The sequence below is a fragment of the Pseudophryne corroboree genome, chromosome 6 (genome assembly GCF_028390025.1).
Source record: "Pseudophryne corroboree isolate aPseCor3 chromosome 6, aPseCor3.hap2, whole genome shotgun sequence".
Taxonomy (NCBI): domain Eukaryota; kingdom Metazoa; phylum Chordata; class Amphibia; order Anura; family Myobatrachidae; genus Pseudophryne; species Pseudophryne corroboree.
This window is the reverse complement of record NC_086449.1, coordinates 766,889,834-766,903,586: the sequence shown is the minus strand read 5'-3', so window position 1 is coordinate 766,903,586 and position 13,753 is coordinate 766,889,834. Positions and strand designations below refer to the sequence as shown.

Sequence of the window (13,753 nt, the reverse complement as noted above, 5' to 3'; positions counted from 1 at the left end):
TGGAGTGCAGATACAATGGGGCTATAGTAGGCAGTAACTGGGAGCTGGCACTTTCAATTTATAACCATGTGACTAGCTCCTCCTCTACTATGTCCCCTCTCCAAGCCAGTCTTATTTTAGTGCCCAAGGGAGCTGGTCACTTGGGTCTTCTCTGAAGATTTTTTATTTCTTTTTATAATTTTTTATTTTTCTTTCTTACACTCACAGACTGGCAGCTCTGCCATTACCAGTCTGCACCGCGGGAGCTGCCGGCGGGGTCCCATCGCAGCTGCGTGCGGCTCGGGATGGGCCCTGGCTGAAGGAGACACTGAGCTCTCCGAAGCTGGCCAGACACCGCTGCGTGCGGCGCGTGTCGAGGCCGCTCCATCGGCAGAAGATTCCAGCAGCACGGCAGCGGTAAGTATCAGTGGCCGGACACCGCTGCGTGCGGCGCTTGTCGGGGCCACTCCATCGGGACAGCAGTGAGTACAATCTCTCCCCCTCCACTGTTGTATAATTTTACATTGCCTTACAGTGTGCCCACTGTTTGATTACTCATTGACTTGCAGTGTGCTCTGAGTAATAGCAGGGCATTTGTGTGGTGGTTGAACAGGCGCTCACCCAGATAGACAGGGTTCGCATCCCGGCTCCCCTCTAATAAAAACCCCAGTCATACCCTGTCTGGACTGTATCATGGTTAAGAGGTGCCTTTGCTTGTTTGAAATTGGCGCCATTGAGGGGGGGGGGGGGGGCGGAGCTTCAGCCCGCTCTGCACAGCGCCCGCTCTGTGCAGCTGGCTCAGCGCTCCCCGGCCGCGGCATACATTGCCGGCTGGGGATACAGGGCGCTCTCCGCTTCATCTACACTGAAGCGGGTTAGTTTAAATTTAGCGCCGAAATGGGGGCGGAGCTAACTCCCGCTCTGTACAGCGGGCTCAGCGCTTCCCACTCCCCGACCGCTGCAGCATGCCAAGACGCTCACCGCTTCACAGTCCCCCACTCCCCGGCCGCTGCAAGCTCCTTCCCCTAGAATGAGATTGCATCATGCCTGGCTGTACTGTGCATGATACATAAATTTTCCGCTGCAGTTAAAAAGTTTGAGGAGGGGGAGGACCTTAATTCCACTTTACTCAGCGGGCTCCCCGGCCACGGCTCACAGCGCTCTATAGCCCAGAGGTATCTCTCCCTGCAGGGGAGACCTCTGCCCGGCATTTCATAGAGTCTATAGGTCAGGGAGCCTGCTCTCTAACAGGAGCTGTGGCTCAGCTCATTAAGGTTAAAGTCTAGTTTGCATAGACAGGGCTAATAACATAGCATATTAAGCAGGGGAACCCAGGTTCAGATCTCACCCTGGAATATGTATTTCTTCTCTACCCTATTGGATTCACTATATACAGGTCCGGCTCCAGGCCTACTAGTATCCTGAGCGAGAACATGTAAAAGCACCCCCCCCCAACCCCTATGCGCGCGCCTTCCAGGATAAGTGAGCATGGCCTCGGGGGAAAGTGGGCGTGGCCTCATAACGTCATATTATTAGACTATAAATAAATGTATTTTCACCCCCCTCTACGCACAATTAGCAGCCTTACACATAACAGCCACAGTAGTGTTCCTTACACACAATGGGGTATATGCAATTGCAGGCGAATTCCAGAAAAAGTCGAATTCCGGAACTTTTTCGCCTCAAAAAAACAATTCGCCTATGCAGTACAGTACTTTATCGCAAAAAAACGGACATTCAAAATTCGACTTTTGGCAATTCGACTTTTTTCGCATTCGACTTTTCTGCAATGGTACAGATGCTGCAATTCGCCCAAAGCATATTCAATTCAAGTTTGGAAATTCGCCTGCAGTGCTTTTCGACCGCAAATTCGACTATTTCAGTCCGCCTCAGTTGACTGGCGGGATCTAAAAAAAAAATTTTAGTACATGATTTTTTTGGATATTTGAGGATTGCTAGTAGCATATCTATTTATATTTGAAAGGATTATCTACTTGGTTTGTCTTTTTTTGCTTCACAAGTATTATTTAATTGATTTTTTAAAGGAATATTTTTTTCTTCAATCTCCTGAGGGAAATTTACCCATGATTCCACAGTTTTTCCCAGGATACACTTCTGCAAAGCCCCTCCTATCTCCTCACTCCCAGGTTTGAGACTACAGGGAGAAGGAGCCATTTTACGGTCAGCTCTGTGGAATCGTTTTTTTAGGAAAATTCCTGCGTTTTAAAACACATTCCTATTTTTGTACTGACTACAATAATGGAGCCTTTTTCTGACCAGATTGTGATGTTCATGCTGGCTGCAAGCATGATGGAGGAAGAAAGTGCTGATGAACATCAGGATCCAGGTCAGCAAATGTCTGCATTGGGTGAGCCAGTATTGCGGGTTTCATTTCCACGTCCACGCCAGTATCGCACTAGGCGTGAACTGGAGGATCTCAGCGAGTTCGAGGTGATACAAAATTATCGCTTATCGACTCGCGACATATATTCGCTGTACGCTCTGTTGGAGGCCGACTTGGAACCTCGGGCACGGACAAATCGTGCAATCAGCGGTTTTCAGAAACTGCTGGGGACGTTACATTTTTTGGCGTCAGGCACATTCCAGCCTACACTGTCTCAAACATGCGGTTTTTCACAGTCGACACTGTCGCGCTGTATAACCCAGGTCATTAGGGCTTTCCGCAAATTGACGATCCAGTACATCACATTTCCAGAGACGGACAGCGAATGTCGTGAGATCAAATTAGGCTTTTTCAACAAATACAAATTTCCCAATGTGCTGGGCGCGATTGACTGTACCCACGTGCAGATCAGACCGCCACGGAATTCAGAGGAATGTTTTCGGAACCGAAAACAGTTCCATTCCCTGAACGTGCAGGCGGTCTGTGATGTAAACCTGAGATTTTTGAACATTTTTGTGGGATTTCCTGGATCATCTCACGACTCCTTCATCCTAAGCCAGTCATCGCTGTTTGACAAGTTCGAAACAGGAAACATGCCTGGTGGCTGGCTGTTAGGTATGTATTTTCATTTTTTTATTTGTTTATTATTTTATTATTATTTTTTTTTATTATTTTTTACAAGTACCTAACATTTTTTTTATATTTTCTATAGGCGATGCGGGTTATCCAAACAAACCGTGGCTGTTGACCCCATTGTCTAATCCTGTTGGTAGAGCAGAAAAACGTTACCAAGAGACACACATTGCATCGAGGCAAATAATTGAACGTGCCTTCGGTGTACTTAAAAGCCGGTTTCGAGGTTTAGACACTTCCGGCGGTGCTCTTTTGTACTCACCGTCGAAGGTTTGCGGCATGGTAAATGCATGTTGTATTTTACACAACATATGTGTCGCAAACCGTTTGCCGGTGACTCTTCGTCGCAGTGCTTTCCGACGCGGGAACCGGTCTTCTGCTCTACCGGTGGGTATGGACGAAGGAGAGGATTCCCGGCGGACATTGATCCAAAATTATTTTGCAGTTGCCTGTGAGTATACTGACAACATTTGTATTATCGTGTAAACTGACATTGGAATATTTTTAAAAAAAACCTCTTCATTTATGTATTTCAGAGTTTTACATCCTGTTGATGTATATCCCCAGGCCATGTTTGTACAGTTCGTTACCCCGTTTTATCCTGTTGTTGGGTTACCGCAAATATTTGATCCTTTTATCCAACTCTACCATGGGTGACCCTACTGGTGATGTGGACCTGACCCTCTGCCATGTAGCAGACAACCCCCCCTCAGGTGAGATGTATTGCCCAAAATTCCCTTGTCCAAAATCACCCCGACATGTCCAAAGTGCAGCCCTCCGGCATTTGCAAGACTGCACATCCAAACATTCCCTGAAACAGCAATGCTAGGGAATGTTTGGATGTGTAGTGATGCAAGTGCAGGAGGGTTGCATTTGGGCCGCTGCAACCCGCTTGTGTTGTGTGGACTGTTGTATGTACCTCTTTTTCCAGCCCCAGGGTGACACTATCACCCATATCTGGAAGCTCAAACTGTTCTCTTCCACAGGTCCTGCGATGTATCTTCCCAAGTGGCGTGGATGTGAGGAGACACGACATTTCACCTGATGTTCCATGGGTGACCCTACTGGTGATGTGGACCTGACCCTCCGCCATGTAGCAGACAACCCCCCTCAGGTGAGATGTATTGACCAAAACTCCCTTGTCCAAAATCACCCCGGCATGTCCAAAGTGCAGCCCTCTGGCATTTGCAAGACTGCACATCCAAACATTCCCTGAAACAGCAATGCTAGGGAATGTTTGGATGTGTAGTGATGCAAGTGCAGGAGGGTTGCATTTGGGCCGCTGCAACCCGCTTGTGTTGTGTGGACTGTTGTATGTACCTCTTTTTCCAGCCCCAGGGTGACACTATCACCCATATCTGGAAGCTCAAACTGTTCTCTTCCACAGGTCCTGCGATGTATCTTCCCAAGTGGCGTGGATGTGAGGAGACACGACATTTCACCTGATGTTCCATGGGTGACCCTGCTGGTGATGTGGACCTGACCCTCCGCATGTAGCAGACAACCCCCCTCAGGTGAGATGTATTGACCAAAACTCCCTTGTCCAAAATCACCCCGGCATGTCCAAAGTGCAGCCCTCCGGCATTTGCAAGACTGCACATCCAAACATTCCCTGAAACAGCAATGCTAGGGAATGTTTGGATGTGTAGTGATGCAAGTGCAGGAGGGTTGCATTTGGGCCGCTGCAACCCGCTTGTGTTGTGTGGACTGTTGTATGTACCTCTTTTTCCAGCCCCAGGGTGACACTATCACCCATATCTGGAAGCTCAAACTGTTCTCTTCCACAGGTCCTGCGATGTATCTTCCCAAGTGGCGTGGATGTGAGGAGACACGACATTTCACCTGATGTTCCATGGGTGACCCTACTGGTGATGTGGACCTGACCCTCCGCCATGTAGCAGACAACCCCCCTCAGGTGAGATGTATTGACCAAAACTCCCTTGTCCAAAATCACCCCGGCATGTCCAAAGTGCAGCCCTCCGGCATTTGCAAGACTGCACATCCAAACATTCCCTGAAACAGCAATGCTAGGGAATGTTTGGATGTGTAGTGATGCAAGTGCAGGAGGGTTGCATTTGGGCCGCTGCAACCCGCTTGTGTTGTGTGGACTGTTGTATGTACCTCTTTTTCCAGCCCCAGGGTGACACTATCACCCATATCTGGAAGCTCAAACTGTTCTCTTCCACAGGTCCTGCGATGTATCTTCCCAAGTGGCGTGGATGTGAGGAGACACGACATTTCACCTGATGTTCCATGGGTGACCCTACTGGTGATGTGGACCTGACCCTCCGCCATGTAGCAGACAACCCCCCTCAGGTGAGATGTATTGACCAAAACTCCCTTGTCCAAAATCACCCCGGCATGTCCAAAGTGCAGCCCTCCGGCATTTGCAAGACTGCACTTCCAAACATTCCCTCCTGATACACCTAATGCTTGTCAGGGAATGTTTGGATGTGTAGTGACGCGAGTGGCGGAGGTTTGCATTTGGACCCACTGTTCCCCGCTTGTGTTGTGTGGACTGTATGTACCTCTTCTTTCCAGTCCCAGGGTGACACTATTACCCATATCTGGAAGCTCATACTGTTCTCTTCCACAGGTCTTCCGGTGTATCCTTCCTAAGTGGTGTGGATGTGAAGAGACAGTTCCCTTGATGTTCCCTGGGCAATCTACTTACGTACAATTCAAATGCATTACAAATTTTAATAAAAACCACAGGAAACTTCTATTTTTAAAAGTTTATTGAAGAAAAATATTTTTTAATAAAGTTTGAAAGTTAATTAAAACAAAAAAGTAGTTTGTTCTTCTTTACATTCTTTTCTTGTGTATATAGATATCTGTGGGGAAAAGAAAAAAAAGTATATTAAAGAAAAGACACACTAAACTCATGTTCATTTCTTTTCAATAAAAATTTGTGGAACAACACATCCCAGCATGACCCATTGCTGGACTGTGTGGTTCTACAAAGGCATGCGGTTCAAAGTGAAAGAGTGGCGTCAGTGGTCAGCACTTTGACACGCTAACATTTGTGGAACAACACAGCCCAGCATGACCCATTGCTGGACTGTGTGGTTCTACAAAGGCATGCGGTTCAAAGTGAAAGAGTGGCGTCAGTGGTCAGCACTTTGACACGCTAACATTTGTGGAACAACACAGCCCAGCATGATCCATTGCTGGACTGTGTGGTTCTACAAAGGCATGCGGTTCAAAGTGAAAGAGTGGCGTCAGTGGTCAGCACTTTGACACGCTAACATTTGTGGAACAACACAGCCCAGCATGACCCATTGCTGGACTGTGTGGTTCTACAAAGGCATGCGGTTCAAAGTGAAAGAGTGGCGTCAGTGGTCAGCACTTTGACACGCTAACATTTGTGGAACAACACAGCCCAGCATGACCCATTGCTGGACTGTGTGGTTCTACAAAGGCATGCGGTTCAAAGTGAAAGAGTGGCGTCAGTGGTCAGCACTTTGACACGCTAACATTTGTGGAACAACACAGCCCAGCATGACCCATTGCTGGACTGTGTGGTTCTACAAAGGCATGCGGTTCAAAGTGAAAGAGTGGCGTCAGTGGTCAGCACTTTGACACGCTAACATTTGTGGAACAACACAGCCCAGCATGACCCATTGCTGGACTGTGTGGTTCTACAAAGGCATGCGGTTCAAAGTGAAAGAGTGGCGTCAGTGGTCAGCACTTTGACACGCTAACATTTGTGGAACAACACAGCCCAGCATGACCCATTGCTGGACTGTGTGGTTCTACAAAGGCATGCGGTTCAAAGTGAAAGAGTGGCGTCAGTGGTCAGCACTTTGACACGCTAACATTTGTGGAACAACACAGCCCAGCATGACCCATTGCTGGACTGTGTGGTTCTACAAAGGCATGCGGTTCAAAGTGAAAGAGTGGCGTCAGTGGTCAGCACTTTGACACGCTAACATTTGTGGAACAACACAGCCCAGCATGACCCATTGCTGGACTGTGTGGTTCTACAAAGGCATGCGGTTCAAAGTGAAAGAGTGGCGTCAGTGGTCAGCACTTTGACACGCTAACATTTGTGGAACAACACAGCCCAGCATGACCCATTGCTGGACTGTGTGGTTCTACAAAGGCATGCGGTTCAAAGTGAAAGAGTGGCGTCAGTGGTCAGCACTTTGACACGCTAACATTTGTGGAACAACACAGCCCAGCATGACCCATTGCTGGACTGTGTGGTTCTACAAAGGCATGCGGTTCAAAGTTTCTTGAATGAAACATGGTTCTACTCACCTTGGTACGCACAACACAAACTTATGCCGTCCACTTCATTTTTCCCCACCAATCCTATGAATAAGACAAAAACACAGACTAGTGAATAGTAAATTCACACAATTAAAGCCTACTGTACACCATTACAAAAAGGATTTTTGGAAGAAAAAAGTGGTATCAGAATAGCTCTTTGGCCCATCATACTTGTAGCCACAAGGAGCTTTCATCCGTTACCACACGCGCCCGCATACATGCCCGCGCATGTATGCCTACACAAAGCTCCTTGGTAGTACCCGGTCACGGGTGGGGAAGCCCAACACAGAAAACAATAGTAAGAAAAAAAACAAACTAATGGGAGGGGAAGAAAGGGATACATGAAAAACATTTATAAATAAATAAAACAATACGACCGGGTTTATGGTGGAAGTCTGTCCGGATCCTCTTCTTCCCCCTGATAGGGCGTGGATGTCCTGGGAGGCTGGGGAGTATGTTGACTGGTCCTCTGTGCCCATGCGGCTGAAGATTGTGTGGCCGGTGGTGGAGGCATCTGGGGGGTGGAGTACATCCCTGTATATCCCTGGTACATCTGTGACTGTCTGTACTGGGATGGGACTTGAGGAAGGGTACGAGGCGTCCTTGTGGCTTGTGACGGCGGATATGGTGGATCACCAGCGTGTTGATGAGCTGTTCCTGGGAGCTTATCATAGATCATCTGCAGTGTGGTTGCGATGACCTGTTGGCTGGATGAGGAGTGTCGATGACTCTCCGACATGTTTTTATTGCTTTCTGCCAGACATGAAGTGTTGTCCACGAGCCGGGTCATGGATTCGGCCAGAATGTTAAGTATGGTCATACTCTCCCTATGATCTTGTATTCTGACCTGTAGTATTGTGGCCGTGCTGTCGGAAAGAGTCTTTTGCAGTTCAAGCAGACTGTTTGACATTTTCTCCATTGTCCTCTCAATGTTGTCCAGTCTGCTTCCCACGACATTTGTGTACGTATCCTGGCGTGTCCCAATCTCTGATGCCAGGGTGTGAACCCTCTGAACAGTTGAAGGATTCTGCCCTTCCTGGATGTCTGCCACCACTTGGATTTGGGCAGCTGAAAAGAAAATTAGACAATATTATACACATTCATCATACATTTTTTTGAAGGCTCACAATTCAATTTACTCACGCAGGGATGTAGTAACTGGAGCCTCCTGCACTTCCACCTCGTCATCCTCTGACGACTCCTGTAGGAGGAGATCCGGCCTGAAGTAGGAACCAATCCCCGAAGCTAGTCCGCTGCTGGTTCGTGGCACCACTGTTTGCAAAATAATTTTTTTGGGAAAGTTAATAAACTTTACACAACTGCTGACCCCCCCCCCCCTCCACCCTCCCACACACACAAAATAAATACAAACCTTCTCCATCCTGTGATGCCGCTGCTCCAGGAGCTCCACTTGTCCTCGTTTCAGAAGACTTTTCAAGGGTCTGGCTGGATACGTCTGCACGGCTGTCCTCAAACCCAAGAAAAGTTTCGTCTGTTAACCCTGTAGACTCAAACAGATCGGGTGATGGGTCCACAAGGGTAGTGTCTTGAGGCTCTTCAGTCACAGTCCCAGAGCTCCTGGAGGGACGACGATCTGGTGATGGCCTGCGCGCAGGAGCTGTAGTTTGGCGCCCATCTTGTGGTGTGGTCGCCGACGGTGTCTGGCGCACAGGTGATAGTCTGTGCGCTGACGTCGTCTGGTGCACAGGTGACAAACTGCGCGATGACGAACTGTGGCGCACAGGTGACGATCTGTGTGCTCGCGATGCTTGCGGCGCAGTTGATGGTCCGCGCGCTGCTGCCGATGCCTGCTGCACAGGTGACGGTCCGTGCGCTGGCGATGTCCTGTGCGCAGGTGATGTCCTCTGGGCAGGCCTGTCTGAAAAAAAAAAAAAAACACATTAGCACATACAAAAATTTTAAAGGAAAGTACAGCTCATGTGAATGTATTCTTACCATCAGACCTCCTTTTGGACGGCTGGTCTCCCGCCTTCTTCCGTCTTCTGGGCGGTTCTTCCTCCTGGGGAAAGCCAGCAGGACGGCTGGAGTCCACACCTCCGCGAACTCCTTCGACCATGGCAGGGTTCATGCGCCTTCTAATAACGTTCTCCCAGGGTAGCCACTTCAGATTGAGAGCCGGGCCACCTCCCGTAGCTGTCTCATGTCGGCGCTGAATCCCCATCTTCTTCTTGGTCTGTCTGCGGCAATCACTGTACCGCTTCAAGCAATTTCTGGTGCTCCGGCGGTTTCCAGATATTGCAGTGACTTGATTGGCAATGGATTCCCAGATGATTCGCTTAGCCCTAGCTGATGTTGTCTGTGCCTTTGATCCATACAAAGCGTCGTAGGACCTGTCGACGCAATCCACTAAGGTACAGTTTTCCGCCTCAGTGTATCTGGGTCCACGCACCTTTTTCTGTCCTGCATCTTCACCAGAGGCTTCCTCCTCCGACTGCTCCTCTGGCTGGCTTCTTGCCTTTAGGGATAAAAAAAATAAAAAAATAATAATAATAAGATCGGTATGTACCTGTGAGTGTCAGTATCCCTGGCATTGCGCACATATTCCAGTAGGTGTGCATGGCATTGCGCAAACTACAGTAAAGAAAGTTTGATGCTATTTGTGTCTGCAGGTGTGGTTAGTACCTTTCTACTAGGCTTTTTCTTGGACTTCTCATGGGCCCTTGACGACCGCGGCTGGTCACTACATGCCTGGTCGGTCGTATACGCCTCCTGGGTTGGCTCCCACTCCTCGTTGCTATGAAGGGATAGATCCGAGGGGGTGGGGGAAGGGGCGGATCGGGTCTGCTTGTCCTTTGACATCTCTGATAGAAAATAAAATAAAAATAAAATAAACATACATACATACATACATACATGTATAAATGGCTGACCCACACAAAATGGCTGACCCACACAAAATGGCTGACCCACACAAAATGGCTGACCCACACTGTCGACCAAACTTGCTCCAAATCAGCCCAAAATGGCCAGAAAGCATCCCAGCACACTCAGGAGGTACACCACAGCAAAATTAGGCGGGAAAACACATGTTTGCCAAACAGTCTACAGCACATGTCGACCAGGCTGTCGACCAAACTTGCTCCAAATCACCCCAAAATGGCCAGAAAGCATCCCAGCACACTCAGGAGGTACACCACAGCAAAATTAGGCGGGAAAACACATGTTTGCCAAACAGTCTACAGCACATGTCGACCATGCTGTCGACCAAACTTGCTCCAAATCACCCCAAAATGGCCAGAAAGCATCCCAGCACACTCAGGAGGTACACCACAGCAAAATTAGGCGGGAAAACACATGTTTGCCAAACAGTCTACAGCACATGTCGACCAGACTGTCGACCAAACTTGCTCCAAATCACCCCAAAATGGCCAGAAAGCATCCCAGCACACTCAGGGGGTACACCACAGCAAAATTAGGCGGGAAAACACATGTTTGCCAAACTGCCGACAGCACATGTCGACCAGGCTGTCGACCAAACTTGCTCCAAATCACCCCAAAATGGCCAGAAAGCATCCCAGCACACTCAGGAGGTACACCACAGCAAAATTAGACGGGAAAACACATGTTTGCCAAACAGTCTACAGCACATGTCGACCATGCTGTCGACCAAACTTGCTCCAAATCACCCCAAAATGACCAGAAAGCATCCCAGCACACTCAGGAGGTACACCACAGCAAAATTAGGTGGGAAAACACATGTTTGCCAAACAGTCTACAGCACATGTCGACCAGGCTGTCGACCAAACTTGCTCCAAATCACCCCAAAATGACCAGAAAGCATCCCAGCACACTCAGGAGGTACACCACAGCAAAATTAGGCGGGAAAACACATGTTTGCCAAACAGTCTACAGCACATGTCGACCAGGCTGTCGACCAAACTTGCTCCAAATCACCCCAAAATGGCCAGAAAGCATCCCAGCACACACAGGAGGTACACCACAGCAAAATTAGGCGGGAAAACACATGTTTGCCAAACAGTCTACAGCACATGTCGACCAGGCTGTCGACCAAACTTGCTCCAAATCACCCCAAAATGGCCAGAAAGCATCCCAGCACACACAGGAGGTACACCACAGCAAAATTAGGCGGGAAAACACATGTTTGCCAAACAGTCTACAGCACATGTCGACCAGGCTGTCGACCAAACTTGCTCCAAATCACCCCAAAATGGCCAGAAAGCATCCCAGCACACACAGGAGGTACACCACAGCAAAATTAGGCGGGAAAACACATGTTTGCCAAACAGTCTACAGCACATGTCGACCATGCTGTCGACCAAACTTGCTCCAAATCACCCCAAAATGGCCAGAAAGCATCCCAGCACACTCAGGAGGTACACCACAGCAAAATTAGGCGGGAAAACACATGTTTGCAAAACAGTCTACAGCACATGTCGACCAGACTGTCGACCAAACTTGCTCCAAATCACCCCAAAATGGCCAGAAAGCATCCCAGCACACTCAGGAGGTACACCACAGCAAAATTAGGCGGGAAAACACATGTTTGCAAAACAGTCTACAGCACATGTCGACCAGACTGTCGACCAAACTTGCTCCAAATCACCCCAAAATGGCCAGAAAGCATCCCAGCACACTCAGGAGGTACACCACAGCAAAATTAGGCGGGAAAACACGTTTGCCAAACAGTCTACAGCACATGTCGACCAGGCTGTCGACCAAACTTGCTCCAAATCACCCCAAAATGGCCAGAAAGCATCCCAGCACACTCAGGAGGTACACCACAGCAAAATTAGGCGGGAAAACACATGTTTGCAAAACAGTCTACAGCACATGTCGACCAGACTGTCGACCAAACTTGCTCCAAATCACCCCAAAATGGCCAGAAAGCATCCCAGCACACTCAGGAGGTACACCACAGCAAAATTAGGCGGGAAAACACGTTTGCCAAACAGTCTACAGCACATGTCGACCAGGCTGTCGACCAAACTTGCTCCAAATCACCCCAAAATGGCCAGAAAGCATCCCAGCACACTCAGGAGGTACACCACAGCAAAATTAGGCGGGAAAACACATGTTTGCCAAACAGTCTACAGCACATGTCGACCAGGCTGTCGACCAAACTTGCTCCAAATCACCCCAAAATGACCAGAAAGCATCCCAGCACACTCAGGAGGTACACCACAGCAAAATTAGACGGGAAAACACATGTTTGCCAAACAGTCTACAGCACATGTCGACCAGGCTGTCGACCAAACTTGCTCCAAATCACCCCAAAATGGCCAGAAAGCATCCCAGCACACTCAGGAGGTACACCACAGCAAAATTAGACGGGAAAACACATGTTTGTAAAACAGTCTACAGCACATGTCGACCAAACTTGCTCCAAATCACCCCAAAATGGCCAGAAAGCATCCCAGCACACTCAGGGGGTACACCAATGCTAATAGAAGACCCAAAAAAGTCAATTAAAGAATAAAAAAAAAACGTGAAAAACTACCCCAAAACACAAGTCTCCCCCAAAAAATGCAGCAACACAAGCAAGGGGCTATACACATACCTGCACACATGCACACATACACAAACACCCCATGTACACCTCATGGCAACCCCCACTACACAAACACATACATGCAACACCAGACACACATGTGGTACTTACCTACAAATGTAGTAAAAGCTCCTAAAATGGCTCTCCTCCGGGGTAACAGGAATCCTCCTGACTGTCCTGGAATAAAGCCTGCTGGGGTGTCCAAACGATATCCACAGCAAACAACCAAATTGCTAGCTCTGCACCTCCTCACACCTCTCTGCAGGTTCACAAAATGGCTGCTTTCGGCGGGAAGGCGAATTCTGGACGCCCACTACTCGCCGATTGGCCGTTATCCGCCTGAGGGTGGGTCGAATTCGTTTTATATTGCATATGGTGAATTCAGTGTCCCGGCGACAGGGCTGCGGCTGGCGAGTGCGGGCAAATTTTACAGGGGCGGATTAAATGACGCGATTCGCCCGCTATTGCATATACCCCAATGTCTCCAGTATAGTGTCAGATACACATAATGTCTCCAGTATAGTGCCAGATACACATAATGTGCAGTGCCAGATAGAAATGATATATCCCCCAGCAGTGCCAGCTACACATGACATGCCCGCAGCCGTACCAGCTACACACAATATGCCCCCAGCAGTGCCAGCTACACATGACATGCCCCCCAACAGTGCCAGCTACACATGACATGCCCCCCAGCAGTGCCAGCTACACATGATAGTGTTCACTTTTTACGGCAGAGTGCTGATCACAGGGAGGGCACATTTTTAAGTTAGGAGGGCAAACTGATGTATATACTGTAATGCTTGGTGCACATCTACCTACATGGTAAAGCATGGACAGTGCGCAAAAATTTAGGGGCGTTGCTTCGTGGGGAAGGTGCGTGGCCACATAATAGTGGCAATTCGCATTACACCACACAGTAGTGCAGTTAA

General features: G+C 48.7%; 1 protein-coding gene and 2 long non-coding RNA genes across 3 annotated transcripts; 2 read left to right on the top strand and 1 right to left on the bottom strand.

The window, feature by feature from the left end:
* The first annotated feature begins 3,087 nt into the window (after window positions 1–3,087).
* Window positions 3,088–4,488, top strand: LOC134935691 (uncharacterized). The gene is made up of 4 exons (XR_010180344.1): window positions 3,088–3,467; window positions 3,553–3,729; window positions 4,003–4,130; window positions 4,404–4,488. It is a non-coding gene; the product is annotated as an uncharacterized LOC134935691 (long non-coding RNA).
* A 169-nt stretch (window positions 4,489–4,657) lies between these two features.
* On the top strand, window positions 4,658–5,800 carry LOC134935690 (uncharacterized). The gene is made up of 3 exons (XR_010180343.1): window positions 4,658–4,931; window positions 5,205–5,332; window positions 5,613–5,800. It is a non-coding gene; the product is annotated as an uncharacterized LOC134935690 (long non-coding RNA).
* A 1,485-nt stretch (window positions 5,801–7,285) lies between these two features.
* LOC134935689 (myb-related transcription factor, partner of profilin-like) lies at window positions 7,286–13,080 on the bottom strand. The gene is made up of 5 exons (XM_063930579.1): window positions 12,933–13,080; window positions 9,935–10,113; window positions 9,248–9,767; window positions 8,664–9,170; window positions 7,286–8,563 (listed from the first exon to the last, which is right to left on the bottom strand). Exons 2-5 carry the CDS (start codon window positions 10,109–10,111, stop codon window positions 8,427–8,429), a joined length of 1,341 nt encoding a protein of 446 aa, XP_063786649.1. The 5' UTR covers window positions 10,112–10,113; window positions 12,933–13,080; the 3' UTR covers window positions 7,286–8,426.
* Window positions 13,081–13,753: the final 673 nt, after the last annotated feature.

Coding starts and splice junctions, on each gene's coding strand:
- LOC134935689 (XM_063930579.1), bottom strand. CDS start 10,111: ATGTCAAAGGACAAGCAGACCCGATCCGCCCCTTCCCCCACCCCCTCG. Junction 9,768..9,934: donor AGAAAAAGCCTAGTAGAAAG/GTACTAACCACA, acceptor TTATCCCTAAAG/GCAAGAAGCCAGCCAGAGGA. Junction 9,171..9,247: donor GTCCAAAAGGAGGTCTGATG/GTAAGAATACAT, acceptor TTTTTTTTTCAG/ACAGGCCTGCCCAGAGGACA.